General features: G+C 39.2%; 1 protein-coding gene across 1 annotated transcript in view; it reads left to right on the top strand.

The window, feature by feature from the left end:
• SYNE1 (spectrin repeat containing nuclear envelope protein 1) overlaps positions 1-19309 on the top strand; it is a 427466-nt gene that overhangs the window by 223201 nt on the left and 184956 nt on the right. The window contains exons 65-75 of the mRNA XM_072966061.1: positions 371-535; positions 3974-4291; positions 5003-5158; positions 5312-5482; positions 6412-6738; positions 8185-8337; positions 8628-8795; positions 10712-10888; positions 12811-12957; positions 16747-16872; positions 18197-18373. Coding sequence (XP_072822162.1) covers positions 371-535; positions 3974-4291; positions 5003-5158; positions 5312-5482; positions 6412-6738; positions 8185-8337; positions 8628-8795; positions 10712-10888; positions 12811-12957; positions 16747-16872; positions 18197-18373 — 2085 coding nt within the window. The remainder of the gene's footprint in view (positions 1-370; positions 536-3973; positions 4292-5002; positions 5159-5311; positions 5483-6411; positions 6739-8184; positions 8338-8627; positions 8796-10711; positions 10889-12810; positions 12958-16746; positions 16873-18196; positions 18374-19309) is intronic.

Here is a 19309-nt window from a genome sequence, read left to right as displayed (position 1 = left end):
AATTAATTCCACGATGAGTCCAAATCCTCACTGAAGGCCCAGTATAAGAATTTCAGTTTTCTTCATTAGGAAAAGTGTATTTTTATGACAAGTAAAGTTAATTCAATTTTTGGAATGTCCATGCTACCAGGAATTCAGAGATCAGGAAGTTAATTCAACAAAGTGAGCTTTCAGGCCCCTTTTACTCCTGATATGATGTTTTTATATCTTTTGCATAAATCTGGACCTTTTATTCTTCTAGGAAACCATTCATATTTCAATGATGTAATAATCATACTTTTCTAAAATTCCAGAAGTGAATTCTTACAGTCTGTTGAAGCTATGTGTACTAACATATTCCCATCTTAACCATCTTAAATGCTAACAACAGGAAGCAGTAACCAAGTCTGAAAAGCTCGTCCGCCTGCACCAGGAGTACCAGCGAGACCTGAAGGCATTTGAAGCTTGGCTGGGGCAGGAACAGGAAAAGCTCGACCGATACTCAGTTCTCGAAGGTGATGCCCATACTCACGAGACCACGCTGCGGGATCTTCAGGTAAAGTTACTTCCTCGCAAAACAAAGGCATTTCCATTCTGAATATGGAGTTATAATTTTAAGCAGTGGGAAGTTAATATGACCTTAAATCCTATAAATAACTGATAAATATTAAATGAAACTCTAGTAAGTAAGGTCTGATCTAGAGCATTCTGTGACCTCAGTAGTATATGCTAGTTGAGACCATTTGGTAAGCGATTTAGACTGAGCAAGACCGTTTGACTGCTAAGGTGGCCTCTGTCAGGAGTGGCCAGTGGCCTGATTTGTGGCATTGACTGGCCCGCGGGCCTGTTGCTCCCTGCAGGACTGGCTTGGATGGGGGACACAGCTGCAGGAGGCAACAGGACGTGACCCTTCTCAAAGTCGAATTGGCGGCACCGTCTTTGGCCATCTGGCTTTAACCCAAACCTCCTGCATTACTGAGGACACAGGCCCAGGGTCAGAAACCGAGAGGGAGGAATTCGAGGAGCTAGAAAAAGCGCTGGTGCTCAGACAAGCAGACTGCAATCCAGAGCCAGATGGCAATCCTCGTGGGGAAAGTGGTCCTGACCCATTTACTTATTTACTCACTTGTCGTTTACCGAACACCTAAGGCAGCTCAGACACTTGGCTAGCTACTACAGGTGAAGGTGATTAATGTGCTCTTCCTGCCTGCAAGGAACTTGCATTCTAAAGCAATGCAGACTCATTGATAGATCGTTACAAACAATGTGATGAGGACAATGATAGAGTAGTTCAATGGCTCTCATAAGAGCATCAGAGAGAGCCCCTCGGTCTTGCCTAGAGAGATAGGCAGGGGCCCGGGGGTGCCCCAAGAAGGGAACACCAGGCGCACACAGGAGAGAATGGAGAAAGGCCAGCAAGTCGGCTCCATTCCCAGCAGCTTTGTGTGCGGACTTACTGACATGCTGTCAGCCCTCACTGGAATGGTTCAGGGCTGGGCAAGATGTGCCCACAGCTCACACAAGGTGGAAAGCAGGACTGGGATGGCACTTGCTGGCTATAACATGTATGGCTACTTCAGTGGCAGGAGTGCAAGGTGGGGACGAGGTAGTCTGAACTCTGATTCATGGTGAGGCCTGACCCTGGGTGACTTTGGGCAGGAGAGAACCTCTCTGACTCAGTTTCCTCCGCAGAGTTGTCCTGAGGTAGGACTAAGAGAGATGGGAGAAAAGTCTTATTTAAATGATAGTCCATTCATGAAATAGATAGTAGGAGTTGGAGGGTCAGAATTTCATTCGCTTATTTAAGGATCCCATCCATCCATTCTATTTTAAAAGAGTAGGGTACCCTGGTCTGCTAGGTGTGGCTGTTGTAATTTATTTTGTTTTCTCTTAATAACCCCTTTGTTTTCTTTTAATAACCCCTCCCTGCACTTCACTCCAAACATTCTTGGCAAGCAAATGCAAGGCTCTCTAGGGTTCTGTTTAGGAACCGGGCCAATCAGTCCCTTGTCACCGGCAGATGTTTCTCCTGTTCCAGTCAGAGGAAATATTTCACTTCTGTCAATGTTAATGTGGCCCAAACTCAAACCTGACCCCAACCTCTCATCTCACTGTGTATTCATTTTTACTGACGTTGTCGTATTTTGAGTCGCCACAAGTGTTAAAAAGGAAGGAAGATGCTAGAGGCAAAAAATGGTGGCGAAGAATTGTGACATTCTAGCCGCACAGCAGAACTACTTCAGGACCCTGATGTGCTGCAGCACGCTTGGTGGTGTGGGCATCAGCCAGCAGTGTGGACCGCATTTTGTATTTACTGAAAACATAATTTGGGTCATGGAACATAGAGACTTTTAAAATATTGAATGAAGAGGGTGGTATTGCTCAGCAGGAGAGCACATCCTTAGCATGCATGAGGTCCTAGGTTCAATCCCCAGTACCTCCCTTAGGAAAAAAAAAAAAATATATATATATATATATATATATATATATATATATATATACACACACACATACACATAACCATATTTCCCCCTCATAATAAATACCTGAAATGGGGATATATAAGAATTTATCTAATACAGTGGTGATTTGTATAATAGTGAAAACTGCTGTAAAATATGGAAAGATTGATGTATTGAGAAGATTAATTGGCGCAAGGATCTGTAGATGATAGCCCAGAGTCACCATTCCTGTATTTCAAATAAAGTTTTATTGGCGCTCAGCCACACCTGTTCATTGCTGTGGCATCTATGGTTGCTTTGGCACCACGATGGCCAGGTTAAGTAGTTAAGTGGTTGAAGCAGGGACTGTCTGTTCCACAAAGCCTTGAATATTTCCTGTCCAGCCTTTACAGGAGAAGTTTGCCAATCCCTGAATGAAGGAGATTGTATAAAATTAACTTTTAAATTTTTTTTTTAGAATTTGGGAATAAAATTTCTGTCTGTGGCCATTTTGATTAATATTTTTACCTTATAAATTGTTCTTCTCTTCCATTTACAGTTCACATTACAGTATTCTTGGAGTGGTATCCTAGCTGAGGAAAAGCATATCCATTAGTTTGAACCATATGAGATTGCTATTTCTGTGGGTAAAAGTGTTCAGGTATTAGCAATTTCACTGGTATTAAAGATTTCTTAATAATATTTTATTCTAACAGAGTATGTTGGTACTTTTAACATATCCCACCTCCTGGTGGAATTTGACTTGGCCTCTTTCAACTTTAGATGATTAGATCAAGTGACAGTATGGTTTTTTTTAACATTAAGAATACAAGTGTATAATATTTTGCCAACATGTTTTAAGATTTTCTTTCTATTAAAAATAGTTTATGCTCTTCAAGACGTGGCTCACACTGAATCTGTAGGGTAAATTTCTGGGCATATGCTTTGGTGGAGGGAAATGTATTTGCACCTTGGAGTACTTTATGAGCAGGTGTGACGATTCAGCCTTCCAGGTTTGTCTGCCCTGAACACTCCAGGGCCAACTTCTCCTTGGCATCGCATTCCCTAGAACAGCTTTGGCAAAGGATCCCTCCTTAGCAAAAAAGAAGGTCCATTGTTCTTTTCTCAGCCACAGGTGTGGCGCTGACCCCATTCAATGTCAAAGCAAGAAGCCTTAGGCTCTTAAAGTAGATTAGGAGCCATAAAAAGCCTAGGTTATTATATTAAACATAACTCTTTAATCACAGTGTTTTTGCCTGTACGATGAAAAGCCAAATTTTAGAAATTGTTTCTAAGACGATTGAGAAAAATATTTGTCTCTGTATGTGTACATGTGCGTCTTGATTATTTTAATTGGAAATATTTTAGAAATCTTCCTCCTGACTTGGGAACAGTATTCAGTGTTAGATACACATTTTTGTGTGTAAGTCGGAATCATACCACTCTTTTCTAATATGAAGTTCAAGAGGGCACAGTTGGCTTGAATGAGACGTGATCACCTGTGCATGTGTAAAACTTGAATGAGGTGTGACAGCCATGCCTTTCCCCTGCAGGAGCTGCAGGTGCACTGTGCAGAGGGGCAGGCCCTGCTGAATTCAGTGCTGCACACCAGAGAGGAAGTGATACCGTCGGGCATCCCCCAGACGGAGGACCGGGCCTTAGAGTCTCTCCGGCAGGACTGGCAGGCTTACCAGCAGAGGCTGTCTGAGACTCGAACTCAGTTCAATAATGTGGTCAACAAATTGAGACTGATGGAACAAAAGTTTCAGCAAGTGGATGAGTGGCTAAAAACACTGGAGGAGAAAGTGAATTTCAGGACTGGACGTCAGTCTAACCGGGCAGCCAAGGAGATACAATTACATCAGATGAAGGTACAACTAGTGTAAATGCCTGATCTTTGTCAGAGTAGCAGTTGCCTTGCATAGTTTGTTTCCTTAAAATATTTAGTAACTTTTTGTCCAAGGTTTAGATTTTGCAAAATGTCTTTCTGCTTGCAAAGAAATTTCATTTAAATTACAATGGAGCATTTTTCTACTAACAATTATTTATTAAAATCCTATTTCAATAAAATACAGTTTAATGAAGTATTTTGTATTTTCTTCCCATACCTCATCACCTTGCTTTGTAAAGACACGTGAATGCTAGTATTGCAATAATTTTAAGTTTATGGTTCTGATCTGAAATTGCTCCAATCTACTACCTTGATATAATACTTGATAATTAATTTTATTCTAATTTTTATACAAATTCAGTGCATATGATTAAAATAATGCTTAGACCTTCAGAATTTCTTTTCCTTATTCATCTATTTTAACATGTATCTAAGTACAACAGAAAATATAAAAATATGTATAGTATTAACAGAAAAGCATTCAAACTTATCAAGTGTACAGTTTTTATCATGTTCTCTTATTATAGTTTTTCCTGAAGTTTCTATAAAACACATTTTCCAAATTTTATCACATAATAAATATACTCTAAATATATACTGGGATCATTTTCAATTAAGAAGATATATGTACTTGTCTGACTCAAGGATCCCTAAGATTGAACCTTCTCTTCCGATGCTTGTATCATTTCAGAAGTGGCATGAGGAAGTCACCGCGTACAGAGATGAGGTTGAGGACGTGGGGTCCAGGGCACAGGAGATCCTGGACGAGAGCCACGTGAGCAGCCGAACGGGCTGCCAGGCCACCCAGCTGACATCCAGATACCAAGCCCTTCTCCTCCAAGTACTGGTGAGCCGGCCACCCCTGCTCGTTACAGGCCAACAGACTTCGCAAGCCAAAAGTCCTTCCTTTTATTAACTTCCGGTGAAGGTATGTGTTTATCAAGAGAAGCACTGGCACAGGTCTTGAATTCACGCTTCCGTTTTGATTTTTCTTTCAAAGGAACAAATACAATTCCTGGAGGAAGAAATCCAGAGTTTGGAGGAGTCAGAACTATCCTTAAGTTCCTATTCTGACTGGTACTGCTCTACTCATAAAAACTTCAAGAATGTGGCTGCCAAGATTGATAAAGTAGATAAAGCTATGATGGGGAAAAAAATGAAGACGCTGGAGGTAGGCATGCAAGTAGCAGCCTTGGCTCCCAGCACTCCTGCTTTCACTGAGCGTTCCCTTCGCCCACGTGTTACTGGGCGCGCATGCATTCAGCCCTGCCCTGTGTGACTGGTGATCCTTGGCTCCTCGTTTCACTCTAAATTCTAAGTTATAATCTCTTTAAGCCCAAAACTGGCTTTCATTTATTTCTGATGGGATGTGATGTCATCTCAATGACTTCCACATGACTGCTCACGAAATTCCTGACTAAATTCTAATTTAACACTTGAAAAAAGAAAAAAAGAGGACACTAATATACTCATCTACAAAATTAGAAACAGACTCTCAGACAGAGTAAACAACCTTATGGTTACCCAAAGAAAGGGGGTGGGAAGGGATAAATTTGGGAGTCTGATATTTGCAAATACTAGCCACTATATATAAAAATAGATAAAAAACAAATTTCTTCTGTATAGCACAGGAAACTATGTTCAATATCTTGTAATAACCTTTACTAAAAAAGAATATGAAAATGAATATATGTATGTATATGCATGACTGGGACATTGTGCTGTACACCAGAAATTGACACATTGTAACTGACTATACTTCAATTTAAAAAAAATTAAAAGAAAAATGTATCTCAAATTCATGGCACTATGCTTCTTACTCAGATCTTTAGGAGCATTGTTAAGGAGGAGAGAAACATCATGTTCTTTCTTAAGTCCGTGAGTTGGAAATGATACACTGATCTAGACTTCTAAACTCCTCTATTGAAAGGAAGAAAAGAGGTTTCCTGATTGCTGGCTGCCCAGATCTGGTTATAAACTTCAAAAACATATTTTAGGGGGAAATCGGTGGACTCAATACTGGGACTTGAAAAGCTTTTCTTTAAAAAGAAGGAAAAAGTGCCAACTCTGTATCTCCTTCCCCCTCACTCTGTTTCTCAGGGTTTGCTAAAAGACATGGAGAAAGGCCAGAGTTTGCTGAAATCAGCCCGAGAGAAAGGAGAGAGGGCTGTTAAATACTTGGAAGATGGCGAAGCAGAGACATTAAGGAAAGAGATCCATGATCACGTGGAGCAGCTGAAGGAACTGACCAGCACTGTCCGGAAAGAGCACTTGACTCTGGAAAAGGGCCTTCATTTAGCAAAGGAATTCTCAGATAAATACAAAGCACTAACTCAGTGGATAGGAGAATACCAGGAAATCCTGCACATTCCCGAAGAGCCCAAAATGGAGCTATATGAGAAAAAAGCCCAATTATCTAAATACAAGGTAGTGTGCTGTTACTCACTGACAGGTGCCTGAGGAGGGCATGTGGGACTAAATGGAAGGGATGCAATTCCTGGTTTGTGTCACCCTCATTGGGTGCTGAAACACGTCCTTAACGTGCCTGAGCTACGGGTGGTGAGTGATGTAGATTTATTTGGCTAGATACACTACGTCAGACTGGTTTTTCCGTTCAGGAATCATATCTGCCTGATATTCAAAGATTGTATCAGTAAATGGAGACCTGTTCTGACAGTATGACAGTGACAGGTATATGAGTCCTCCAAATGACTCTTCCTGGCATCAGGATCTCTCACTTATGGATTGTATCTGTTTCCTTCATCTTTTGGTACCCAAGGCCTATAAGCTGACCTATGATAAAGTCAAAATAAGACATCATTTTGTTAAGAAAATAAATTCTAATTAACCAGGGATAGTTAAAATCTTAGGCATTAGTTTTTGAAAGAATGAATGGTGATATCGACATCAGTCTTCATGATATAAATATTTCACCTATTTGGGGGGAGGGCACAGCTCAGTGGTAGAGCACATGATTAGCATGCACGAGGTCATGAGTTCAATCCCCAGTACCTCCATTAAATAAATAATAATAATAAATAAACCTAATTACCTCCTCCCACAAAACAAATATTTCACCTATTTATATTTGGGAAACAGTTATGAAAGCTTTTATGTGAATTATATGAAGCCTCTATAGTTTGTTTTCTAAATTTGACCAGAATGGTTTAGTGATAGTCTTTAAAAATACAGTGTGATGACTCACCTCAAAGCTTTTCCTCTTGGAAGCTTTTTCCTCTTCCAGCCAACGTGCCTAGTCCTATCCCGGGTTTTTGGGCCAAGCCTGATAGCGTGTGTTTGAAGGTGTCATATAAGAATCACTGCTGCTTTTTTTCCTTTTCTCTGAGTTTTTGATATATTTAAATAGCACTTTTAGCATCAGTGCAGCTAGAATTTGTTGCCCTAACTTCACATCCAGCTCAAGCTACAACTGACTTCATGACTCAAAATCAAGATAGCACCTCGCTCCCTTCATTTTGTGTTAAGACTTTTTTCCCCTCTGCTGAAAAGAACGAGGTACAAGCCAGAAATATGAACTATGTTAAATTTAGCCCAATGTAGTTCTTTATCCTACTTCGCTCTGCACGTGTGAAGCGCTGTTTGTTGGGTTACTTTTACTCTGTATCTTAAAACTGACTTAGCCATAAAAAGACATTCTCTCTTTATTGTTTTACATTTATTGATTTATAATTCATACGTCAGGTCTTTATGTAAAGTAGACCATCTCATAAATCCCAACGTGTGTGTATATGTGTATAAATTATGTGTATATATATAGTATGTATGTATATGTATATATACATGTGTACATATGTACATTTGCCTTGATCACATAGATGAGCCTGCTCTTTTTTTTTTTCTTTGTAATTCAAGTCACTTCAGCAAACAGTGCTGTCCCATGAACCATCAGTAAAATCAGTGAGAGAGAAGGGTGAAGCCCTTCTGGAACTGGTGCAGGATGTTACTTTAAAGGACAAAATAGATCAACTTCAAAGTGATTACCAGGACCTCTGCAGTGCAGGAAAGGTAAGGAGAGACCCGAAATTCAATAACAATGTGTTCCTTTCCCAAAAAGAGGGTCCAGGCTCCTTTTTATCTGTCAGAAAATTTTTAAGACTGGTAATGGGTCGGTATTTTCCCTTTTATTCACATGGGCATTTTAAATGGCGTTAACGACTGTTTTTTCCTGCTCCTGGCGATTTTCTGATGTGTGTAACTTTTCCTACCCTATCCATTGCACTGGGCTTTTAAAGCTGTTAAGCTTTGAGTAGATTTTTGGCTAGAAAGTCACTTCTGATGGGCACCTGGCTTCGCAGGAGCACGTCTGCAGTCTTGAGGCGAAAGTCAGAGACCATGAGGATTACAACGGCGAGCTCCAGGAGGTGGACAAGTGGCTGCTGCAGATGTCCGGACGGCTGGTGGCGCCCGACCTCATGGAGACAAGCAGTCTAGAGACCGTCACCCAGCAGCTGGCCCACCACAAGGTACGCTGATCTCTATAGAGCTGACGGATACAGGTGGCTTTCACAGGTGTGCCCGTGTGTGCACGTGCGCATACACGCACATTTTTTCTAGATCATAATGACTGTGCTTAAAGAATCAGGTCTGAGTCTCAGGGTTGCCTGATATGTATGTATTTGTATTACTGGATCGCTTTGCTGTACTCTTGACACTAACCTTATAAATCAATGGCCCTTCAATAAAAAACAAAATTAAAAAATAAGAATGCCTGATAATTGAGAACAGTGGAATTTAATATTTAAGTGACTTCAACAACTGCTGAATCCTGGCATTCCACTTCTGAATACCTTGTAGCATTTTTCCCAGCTAATAGTTTTTTATTGCAGAATATATTCTTCATGGAGGAATTTATCAAAGAAAAAAAAAAGAGATGCTCTTTATTTTTGAAAAGATAGGATATAGAAATAGTAATCAGAGGGTCTGGATTCTAGCCAGACTTTCTTCTTTCTAGCTGGGGGGACTTAGCCTCTCTGAGCCTTCTCTTTTCCTCCTCTGTAAAGGGCAGCAATGATATCAGATCCATTACGTAGCTGTTAGGGTCATCATGGGAGATAATATATGTGAAAGTATTTTGTAAACCACGAAGTACAGTACTGAGATGAAGAGCTCTTATCTTTACTAATATGTATTTTTAGTAATCATATGTGCCAGATGACAGATGTCATATGGTCACAATTTCATGGAGCACTTTGGGTGACCTTAATGGGAAACTGAGTTTTAGTCGTGATGTGGTAAATATCTAGTAGTAAGTCTTAGGACAACTAGTTAACCTCTCTGGGCTTTAGGATTTCCACCTGTAGGAGAAAATTTTATTTAGCAAATACAAACAGAAAAGTAACCAAATGATACAGTCTGTTTGGCACTGAGGAAATACCGTCAGTAACCTCACGTTGTGGTTCTGTCCCAGCTTGAAGACGGAACGGTTCTTTTCAATAAGGCGCATATAATAACTGTTAACCCAGCACCATTGGGAGAAAAGTGGTGGACCCTAGGCTGCTGAAAAACTGCCAGGTTTCCTTTAGATATATTGAAGTGTCGACCCAGGAACCCTTGTGTAAATGTGTCACTTGTCATTAGCATCATATGGCAGTAAGGAAACCAGAACCTGATTTGAAAAAGTTAGTTCTTCCTCTCTTGAGAAAGCTCACTAGTGAACGTGTGTGGGCCAAGTGGTGTGTGTGAGCTGGAGTCAGGCAGAACCAAGTCCAAAGCCAGGGGACTGTGTGACCTTGAGCGCATTATGTAACCTCTCTGTGCTTCGGTCTCTTTATTCATAAAACAATAATAATAATACACACTTATCAAGGTTTATATATAGTCTCTGGATGATAGCAGGTGCTTAATAAATGGTAAGTGGTAAATATTATTTTTATCAAAATAAACAGAATTAGATGTAAATTAGTATTACATAATTTATTTAGACATTAGATTATTACATAAATCAGAGATCCTATTATTAGATAAATTAGACACTAGTAAATTAGACTGAATAGTAATTAGATTATTTAGATATAAATTATACCAGAATTATAATTAATAGAGCTGAAAAATACATGAACATCCTTTTTGCTGGTAGTAATACCACGGAGCAGATCTCTCTCTCTCAGATCAGTCATGAATTCACTCCTTTTACAGTTTAGGTCATCATCCCTATGTAACTTAATCCATTAAATTCATTAACTCTTCCTAGTGGAGTATTCCTGAAAACTTACTCTTTTTTTTTTTCATTTGCTGATATGGTAACCAAGACAAATTGCAAAACTCTTCTAAAAACATTAAACAGTGAAACGACTGATCTTAAACTTCCTGTGTGATCAATAGATTATTTAAAGACTACAATTGGAATAATGAGGACTCTGTATTTGCTTTGTTTTTGCAGGCAATGATGGAAGAAATTGCTGGCTTTGAAGACCGTTTGAACAACCTTAAAATTAAAGGAGACAATTTGATTAGCCAGTGTGCAGACCACCTCCAAGCGAAACTTAAACAAAATGTGCAGGCTCATGTGCAGGGCACGAAGGATAGTTACTCAGCCGTCTGCAGTACAGCCCAGAGGGTGAGCACCACGGGAACGTTCTAGAATGACAAAGAATTAAGGAGAAAGGCTGTGCAAGCTAGAAGTCTTTAAAAATAGTTTTTAAGCTTCAGTCTTTGGGACAGTTTTGATGTTTGTCCAGACAGAAAAGAGGATAGATTTCACAGTCTATGTGAATATAGAACAAATATATCATACATTTAATTGATGTGACAAAGTGGTGAATTTCAGACATTTGGTTTTACTCAATTCCTTTATTCTCTGAATTGATTATGCATAAATTTTTAAAATTCTGTTTGTTTTTATTTGCACACCATCAATGCTTCTGTCTAATTTGCCACTTATTTTACAGGACAAAATAAGTTTATTCTGTAAGTTTCATAATACTTACTTTTTGTAACTATGAAGCCTAGGTTCTACTCTAATTCAGTATTTTTATGTATCATGTGGAAATTGAGAAAAGAAGTAAGTATCAATTTTGAGGTATACTTCCACTAAAATGGAATTCTTAATGTTACAGAAATAAGTCTAAGATAAATAAAAAGCGGCCTTTTAACAACAGTTAAGTAAAGTTAGTGGATTACTTTTTAATATTCTAGAATTTATAAATGACACTGCAAAAAGTCTGTGTATTTTTGCTACTGGGCTGTGTAATTACTGGGGAAATACAAGTGACATGGGGAAATTGTCTGTGTTCATCATGATAATAATAATAAAAAATGCTAGGTGATATTGTTGACTACCTAAACTTGGAAAATCCACCTTCAAAAAGTTAAGTTAAAAAAGACGGATGAAGGACTGTAACAAATAACGTTAGATGATGACAAAGAGCAAAGGGAGTGAGATGAGAAAAGAGCAGCGTGGAGCTCCCTGGGGTGCTCACCTGCCCACTCACTCAGCAGGGGTGTATCGAGCTCTGTCTTTGCAGTAGGGGCTTTTTCTGTGCGTTGAAGATACAGCTGAATTTTTTTTTAATGGTAAACGTTGGAAAGACAAACATTTCAAAAATAAATTTTTAAAAAGCAGATGAAATCCTAAGAGCAGAGCCAGAACCTCATGATTCGAGGTTGCAAAAATTTTAAAGAGAACAAAATATCATTTTCCTTTTTAGTTCTGCTTGGAATAAAAAATAAATAAGGGATAGTCCTAATATCAGATGAAAATGATGAATAAATGGATGACCAAGAAAAGCAGAACTTGGTCATTGCTTCTCTTGTCTCAATAAGGAAAGAAGAGCCAGTCTAGCCTCGTATCTTTCTTTGTTTTCTTTTGATGAGTAGTTTGCTCAGGAATATGTCACCTTGATTTTAAGGAACACATAGTACTTTCTCAGTACGTCTTTATGGATGAAATGGAAGTTGGCTGGTTGAGTAATACACGTATTAGAAAATGTTTGGATTATTCTGGGTTATCGTTGTCCTAGAATGTAGCTTCTCAGATGAAATGAGGGCATCAAACTCTCTCCTCCCCTGTGTTATAATTTAGTTCTAATTTACCCGACCCCTAAAGCAGAAGCATTTCAGTTGGAGAAATATTAGTTATCTTTTCATAGACAGCATTTTACCTTTAGTTTCTAGTTTAAACAAAAAATGCAATATGTATACCATTGGGAAAGCTGCAAAAACTTCTGTGTTTGACCAATTTACTTCAAAGATTTTATGTATTTTAACATATTGCTACTGTTACGTTAACCCTGCCTACATTCTCTTTCCCTAACCAGGATAATATACTGTATTGCTTGGATTGAGAAGTTATAAACCGGGGCATGGCTCATGTGCTTTGCAACATTATAGAACATATGCACACTCCGTAGATATGTATTCGGCGCTGGCGAGTCCTGGGGAGGAAATCCATTTACAGTTGATTTGTTTCATTTGATTGCAGTGATCTTTCTAGAGATAGAAAACAGCCCTCACAACCGCTGCATGATTGTTCTGTCTCAGGTGTACCAGAGTCTGGAACACGAACTTCAGAAGCACGTCAGCCGACAGGACACTCTGCAGCAGTGCCAGGCCTGGCTGTCTGCGGTCCAGCCCGATTTAAAGCCAAGCACGCATCCACCTCTTAGCAGGGCAGAAGCCGTGAAGCAGGTAGTTTGTGACTCCTGAAAGTATGTTATACTGTGATTCATTCATTCCCTGGAAACATACTAAGTACGTAGGATGTGCCAAATTGGGCTGGCAGCTGGGGATATAAAAGTATAAATAAGATCTGAACCTGACCCTAGTAGTGTTCAAATTCTACCCAGAGAGACGAATGCAAGCGAGAGGGCCAGTCTGGGAGAACGGAAGGAGCCTGGGGACTGTAGCCAAAAGATCAGCTCAGATACCTACTCGACTGGGTGACCGTGGATAAACTGTTAATTTCTCTGAGCCTCTCGGGTCCTGATATGTAAAGTGATTATAAGTGTGCTTGCTTCTGGAAGTTAATGAAAAAATTCAGATGTCTTACCACAATACACATGATTTGTAAACAGAAAAACAATATTAGCCTCTCCCACATTTCTTGTGCACAAAGCAAGGTACTTAATAAATAGCCATTGGATGAATGCTGAATGAAACATTGTTATCATGTGAAAGGAACCTCGTACATATTAATTTCACATGTACATGCTTAAATGTTGCTGCTGAGGCGCAATCAGAATATTTGAGGGACATTTTTAAAACTTTTGTATTAAACAGCTTTTCCATGTACTGCCAAGAAAACGTTTTAAAAGAATTTCATTGTAAAGGTTATTGCTGCCAGGTACGAAGTAAGAGTATGAAATAAATAATTCAATTTTTTAATCTCAAACAGAAATTATAATAATATGCTTGCTCATTTAGTCTGCGTAGAGAATGTGTCCAGTTAATACATCCCCCAGAATATACTTCCTTGCTTAAATGATTTACATTACTTAAGTTATGAAATGGTTCACGGAAGTGCATGTATTATACCTTACGAAGAGTAGGATCAGGACAAATCAAACATGGCTCTCCTTGAATCAAGAAATGAATGAAAAATTGTCTATATTCTGCTTTTTCATTCAACTGTGAGCTTTCTTGGGTCATTCATTGTCTTGTGGCTATTTGTTTTCAGTGTACTTTATGCGGAACAATCCAGACCAAAGCTTCATTTTTCTCCTTCGTTACCAAAAAAAGAAAAGAAAGAAAAACGAGAGGGAAAAATAGTATTAATCCTGATGACCTTTTGCTAGAACAGGAAATTTCCTGCATCCACCAGACTCAGCTGTGGTTACAGAAGGACGCTGATCCTTCTTGGGGTCCAGACTAGGTGACTCTGTGGTTCGTTGCTTTGCTTTCTGCCTCTTCTGCAGTCTCTCAAAAAGGGCTGCCCCGTTTAGAAAGCAGCCAGAGAAGGGAACTGGAGGTACTGGAAACACTTGGACCTCAGTTGTTCTGAAGGGGAAGGGGTTTTTTTGTTGTTATTTCTTTTTGTTCTTATTTTTATGGTTGTTTTGTTCTGGTTAGTATTCCCCTTGGCACGTACTGCTGTCCTATAAAGCTGAGCAGGCCCTGGGTCGTTGGCGAGTGTGGATGTGTGACTGGAGAATTCCACTACTGACGGGGGTCAGACTCTGGTCAGGCCTTGACTGGCTAGAGTTGAACTTGGTCCTGGCCTCACGATGCGTTGTGTATCCCCAGTGCCTCCCACATGGTGAAGGCTCAATCAGTATGTGATGATAATATGGTCCCCACCACCGTTAGTAAATGACAGACTGATTTGATGCCATTAAAAATTCCATATATATGTTTTTATAAGTCATGACACATGAACTTGGGAAAGTGAGAAAAAGTACTATCAGATTTGCAATTGAAGTTGATTTTAGCAAAAGTCTTTTGCAGTTGTTTTGTCATTGACAAGCAACAAGCTCCTCCCAGTGCTTTTGGAATCAGGCCAGCTACATAAATCTTAAAATAAGTCATTATCCTTTTTAAAGTAAATATGTTTATAAAATAAAAATTACAATATCTTATTCTCTTCTCATTTCCAAAAGCTGTTTGGGACAGATAACTGTCTCTGGGTCATGGGCATATGAGGGGGGCTTTTGGTTAGTGGCCAGGGATACTAACTAGAACTGAAATATCAGTCAGGTTGAGCACTGGGTAAAAATCTAGGTGCTACTTTTGACTTAACGGGAAATTGATCTGTATTTATTACACCTACATGAGAGTGATGGGTCTAAGCAGACCACACAGCTCAGAGGAAAATATGTGAGATGAGTCAAAAAGTCAGGCTCCATTATTAACTATGATCTTGGAAAATCACTTGATGTTTCTGAAGGTCAACTTTATCCCACACGACTTGCAGTCAATGCCTCCTTCCCCGCTTATCACAAAGATGTAAGCGAGGACCACTTCTCACCTCCATCACCCCCTACCCACCGTCAGGCCTTCATCACCTCTCATCCGACTCGTGCACTCACCTAACAACTGGTCACCTGCTTCCACTGGTCCTGTCATCCCTCTAGACTCTTCACACCATAGTAAGTGTGATTCTTTTAAGGCCTGTGTTAGATCATGTTTCTCCTGGTATCTTCCAATCACACTTGGAATAAATTCGAAATTTATTAGAATGGATTTACAGTCCATGGATAAGCAGGCTCTATCGATTGGTTTCCAAAAATGAATTTTTTTCTAATAAAGAGGCCATATTTCATAATTGCAGTTGGGACCAGAACAGTGGTTCTCAGTCAGAACAGAGAAGTGATTTTGTTCCCCAGGAAAAATTTGACAACATCTGAAGACTTTTTGGTTGTTCCAACTAGGACTGGTGGGGGTGCCGTGGGTATCAGCCAGGGCTGCTGCGGAACATCTTGCAATGCACAAGACAGCCCACGGCAGAGCATTATCTGGCTTCATGTCAGTAGTGCTGCAGTGGAGAAGGCGCAGAAGCATAAACCCAGCACATCAGGATAGATGGTCAGCATCCCCGAAAGGTCCACCATGGTTTGACTCCTGCCCATTTCTTTGACCTCTGCTCCTACCTGTGTCCCTCTGCTTCAACCTCAGAGCTTTGTGTTTGCTGCTCCCCATCCTAACCCCCATGGTGCAACTTCCTCCCTCCACAAACTCAAAGTCTTTTTCTCAGAGAAGTGTTGGAGGTCTGTTCATCCCAAAATAACAGTACTTCTTCATTATACTTGCCTGCCCTTACCTTGCCCCAGGGTGTCCATTGCTAGCAAACATTGCATTGCATACTTGTTTGTGTGTTTATGTGCTCTCTGTCTTTCTCGTAAGAAGGTAGCCTCCGTGGAAGCCACGGTTTTGCTTTGGGGATGGCTTTGTGCCCAGTATCTAAAACAGAGCCTGAATAGACGCTGAGTATCTTTACAGAAAAACATTTCTCTGTGTTTCTGTGCATAAATTAAAGATACACCTGGAGGAACCTTTCTTGGGTTTATGGAAAGGGAAGAACGCTACATGAACCTTCTGCAGAGAAAAAGAGCCTAGCCATCTGCCTTTTTACCAAACTCCAATGAAGCCTACACACACACAACGAACCTTTTCCTTTATGTCTCCAGAATATGTAAAGACATGTTAAAAACGGGCCAAAGTAGGCAACTGATTCTTTCTCTGAAATGGAAAACAAGCTAGAATGTGAACAGAGAACCTGAAAAAATTACAGAAGTTTCTTGAGTGTTCCCTTTCCCAGATCCTATAGACTAATTAGATTGAGAAACAGCTAGTGGACAAATGGAGCCCTCCAGTGTGTTTTGAAATCCTTCTTGTGAGTAACTGTGTCATTATTACACTGAAAATACTGAGCAGAGCAAGGTTTATTTTTGAAATGTCAACAGAAGACTACAAACAGTTCAGATATTTGCTGTCTAAATATAGCAGGCGTCTCTTTCATTCTGAAAAGTATTTTTTTTACAGGTCAAACACTTCCGAGCTTTGCAGGAACAGGCAAGGACCTACTTAGATCTCCTTTGCTCCATGTGTGATTTGTCAAACTCTTCAGTGAAAACCACAGCAAAAGACATTCAACAAACAGAACAAATGGTAAAAGTTTAAATATGACATTGAATGTGTTTGTTTTATTATGTTCTCTTGCCTGAATGTTAGATGTGGGGGTGGGGGGAACTCCTTGGATCATTCCTGCTATAATGTTCATGTGGCCTTTATAATAAATATGTATTTGAATTTCAGCTGAGTCACAAAAAAGTAGGCACACTTTGATACTTTTACCACTGAGTTGGAACTGAAATATTTAGTCCCATGGAACTGCTAAACATTTCCACCTCTTTCCTTTTCTCTTTTCTCCTAAATTACCATTCTCTCTTCCTCTTTTCCTATTTCTCTCTCTCTCTCTCTCTTTTTTTTTTTTTTTTGTTGTTGTTCTTTTCTCCTTTCCCATCTTTTTCTTTAGGTCATACTTACTATGAAAGGAGTTCCTGACCCTTGCTTTCTATTAAGATAGCAAGCAGCATGCCATCTGTTATGACCCTTCTAATCCATTTTCAGTGACTGGGTGTGGTGTTCAGAAGGATTCTGAAGCTATATCTGGGCTCATTGGAAAAAGTGCTGTGATGAGTTAGCAGTACCTGTCTGCAGCAGACAGATGGCGCCACAGAGGCCATATGTTTGCTGCTACTGCTGCTGCCTTAAACTCTACCGCAAGATGTTCAAGTTTAAAGAAAAGAAAGACTTGGTTTCGGTGTTTAATTGGTTAAATATTCACCGAATAGTAAAATGAGCTAAAGGAAAAAAGTAATAAAGACATCAAGATAATTAAGTAATTATAACGTAGATGTTAAAATAATTAAAATAATGTAGCTTTTTAACTTTTATATTATCAGAGCAAAACTCTCTTTAAATCCTTATGAAAAATGATATAATTCACATTTTTAAAAGAAATTATTTATTGAAATAAATTATATGGTTTCAAAATCCAGTGAAGCAAATCTAAAAATATATCCAAAATGTTAATAACTCAGTGTTTTATAAGAAGTATCAGCCAAAGGCAATAGAGAACAATGAACGTCTTTTCTAGTTAACCCCAAGCCCAGATTGATGAGTCAAACAGATGTGTCTACTGAAGTTCCCAATGTGAAAAACCATCAGGGCAGCTTCTTACCCAATAAAACTGTTAAAACTTCTAGAGCTTCACAATGCTGATTGAAAACATATGGCATAAATCTTAGACATTTAAAATCTTTAGGAAACCTAAATATAAAATCTGTTTTTCTTGGAGCAAATAAATAATTCCTTTTGGATCTATTGCTGTGTGTATGCTTGTGTGTTGGCCTCTGTACAAGGACAGGCTGATCCACTGGAACATAAATGTGTCTGTGGCTGCTAACTTTTGCTTCTGTGTTTTCTCGAGATCGAACAAAGGCTTGCCCAGGCACAGAACCTAACCCAAGGCTGGGAAGAGATCAAGCACATGAAGGCTGAGCTTTGGATTTACCTCCAGGATGCTGATCAGCAGCTACAGAATATGAAGAGGAGACACTCAGAACTGGAGCTAAATATTGCACAGAACATGGTTTCTCAAGTCAAGGTAGGAATTACGTGGCCTCCAGGGGAGACAGAGGAGACCAGGATGGGTATGTGTTAGCCAAACCTTACACATAGTTATCTAAGGAACAAGATGGAATCAGAATGACCTTCACATGGTGTTAGAAAAGGACAGATCAGAAAGTAAGCTTTCAGATTCTTTCTTGGTGCACCAGTTGGCCACTTGCATTGAAGGACATTCACTCTATCGTTTGTTCCTGATAGAGCCTTTAGCTGGCAGAGCCTTCTAAACAAGAAGCCTTACAATTATTAGCTGTCCATCACAATATTGCTAAAGCTGTAGGATTGTAAAGGTATCAATGTATCAAATATATATTTAATACATAAAATATATACTGATTAACATATAACTAGTTTAAATTAGTTAAATGTAATAAAATATTTATATAATTTAAAATATCATAGAAAATGATTATAAGTATATTAACTTGACTGGAAGTTGTACCAGATGTTTAACAAAGTTTAAGATTTATTTTTTTCTGTATAATGATCAGCCATTTATATTTTCTATTGGAAGACTGTTTGCATATGCAGAAAGAAGAACTGAGAGGACGTAAATTAGTTGTTTTTTCTCCCCAACAGCATGAGCGTTAAACATTTTTAGAAAACTAAGGAGGCACTTCAAGATAAAATATTAACGTCTCTCCTTAGTGGCTATCATATTGTTTCACATGTATCAGTTTCTCTTTATACTTTTCAAAGAAACACGACAAAAGAAAACACCACAGTTACCCTTTGATTCTTACAGTCTTGGAAATTTGTGTTCGTAAGGAGGTATGATGACTTTTAGATTTTCTCTTTGTCCCTCATTATACATCCTTCAGTAACTTAAAGTGTTCAAATGTATTGTATCTCTGCCTCAGTCTGTATTTATCTGTGGAGACGAGTTATTACATGTTATTTATTTTATTGTTATTCT

This window comes from Vicugna pacos, chromosome 8 (assembly GCF_048564905.1).
Source record: "Vicugna pacos chromosome 8, VicPac4, whole genome shotgun sequence".
Lineage (NCBI taxonomy): Eukaryota > Metazoa > Chordata > Mammalia > Artiodactyla > Camelidae > Vicugna > Vicugna pacos.
This window is presented reverse-complemented; position numbering and strand designations above follow the sequence as displayed.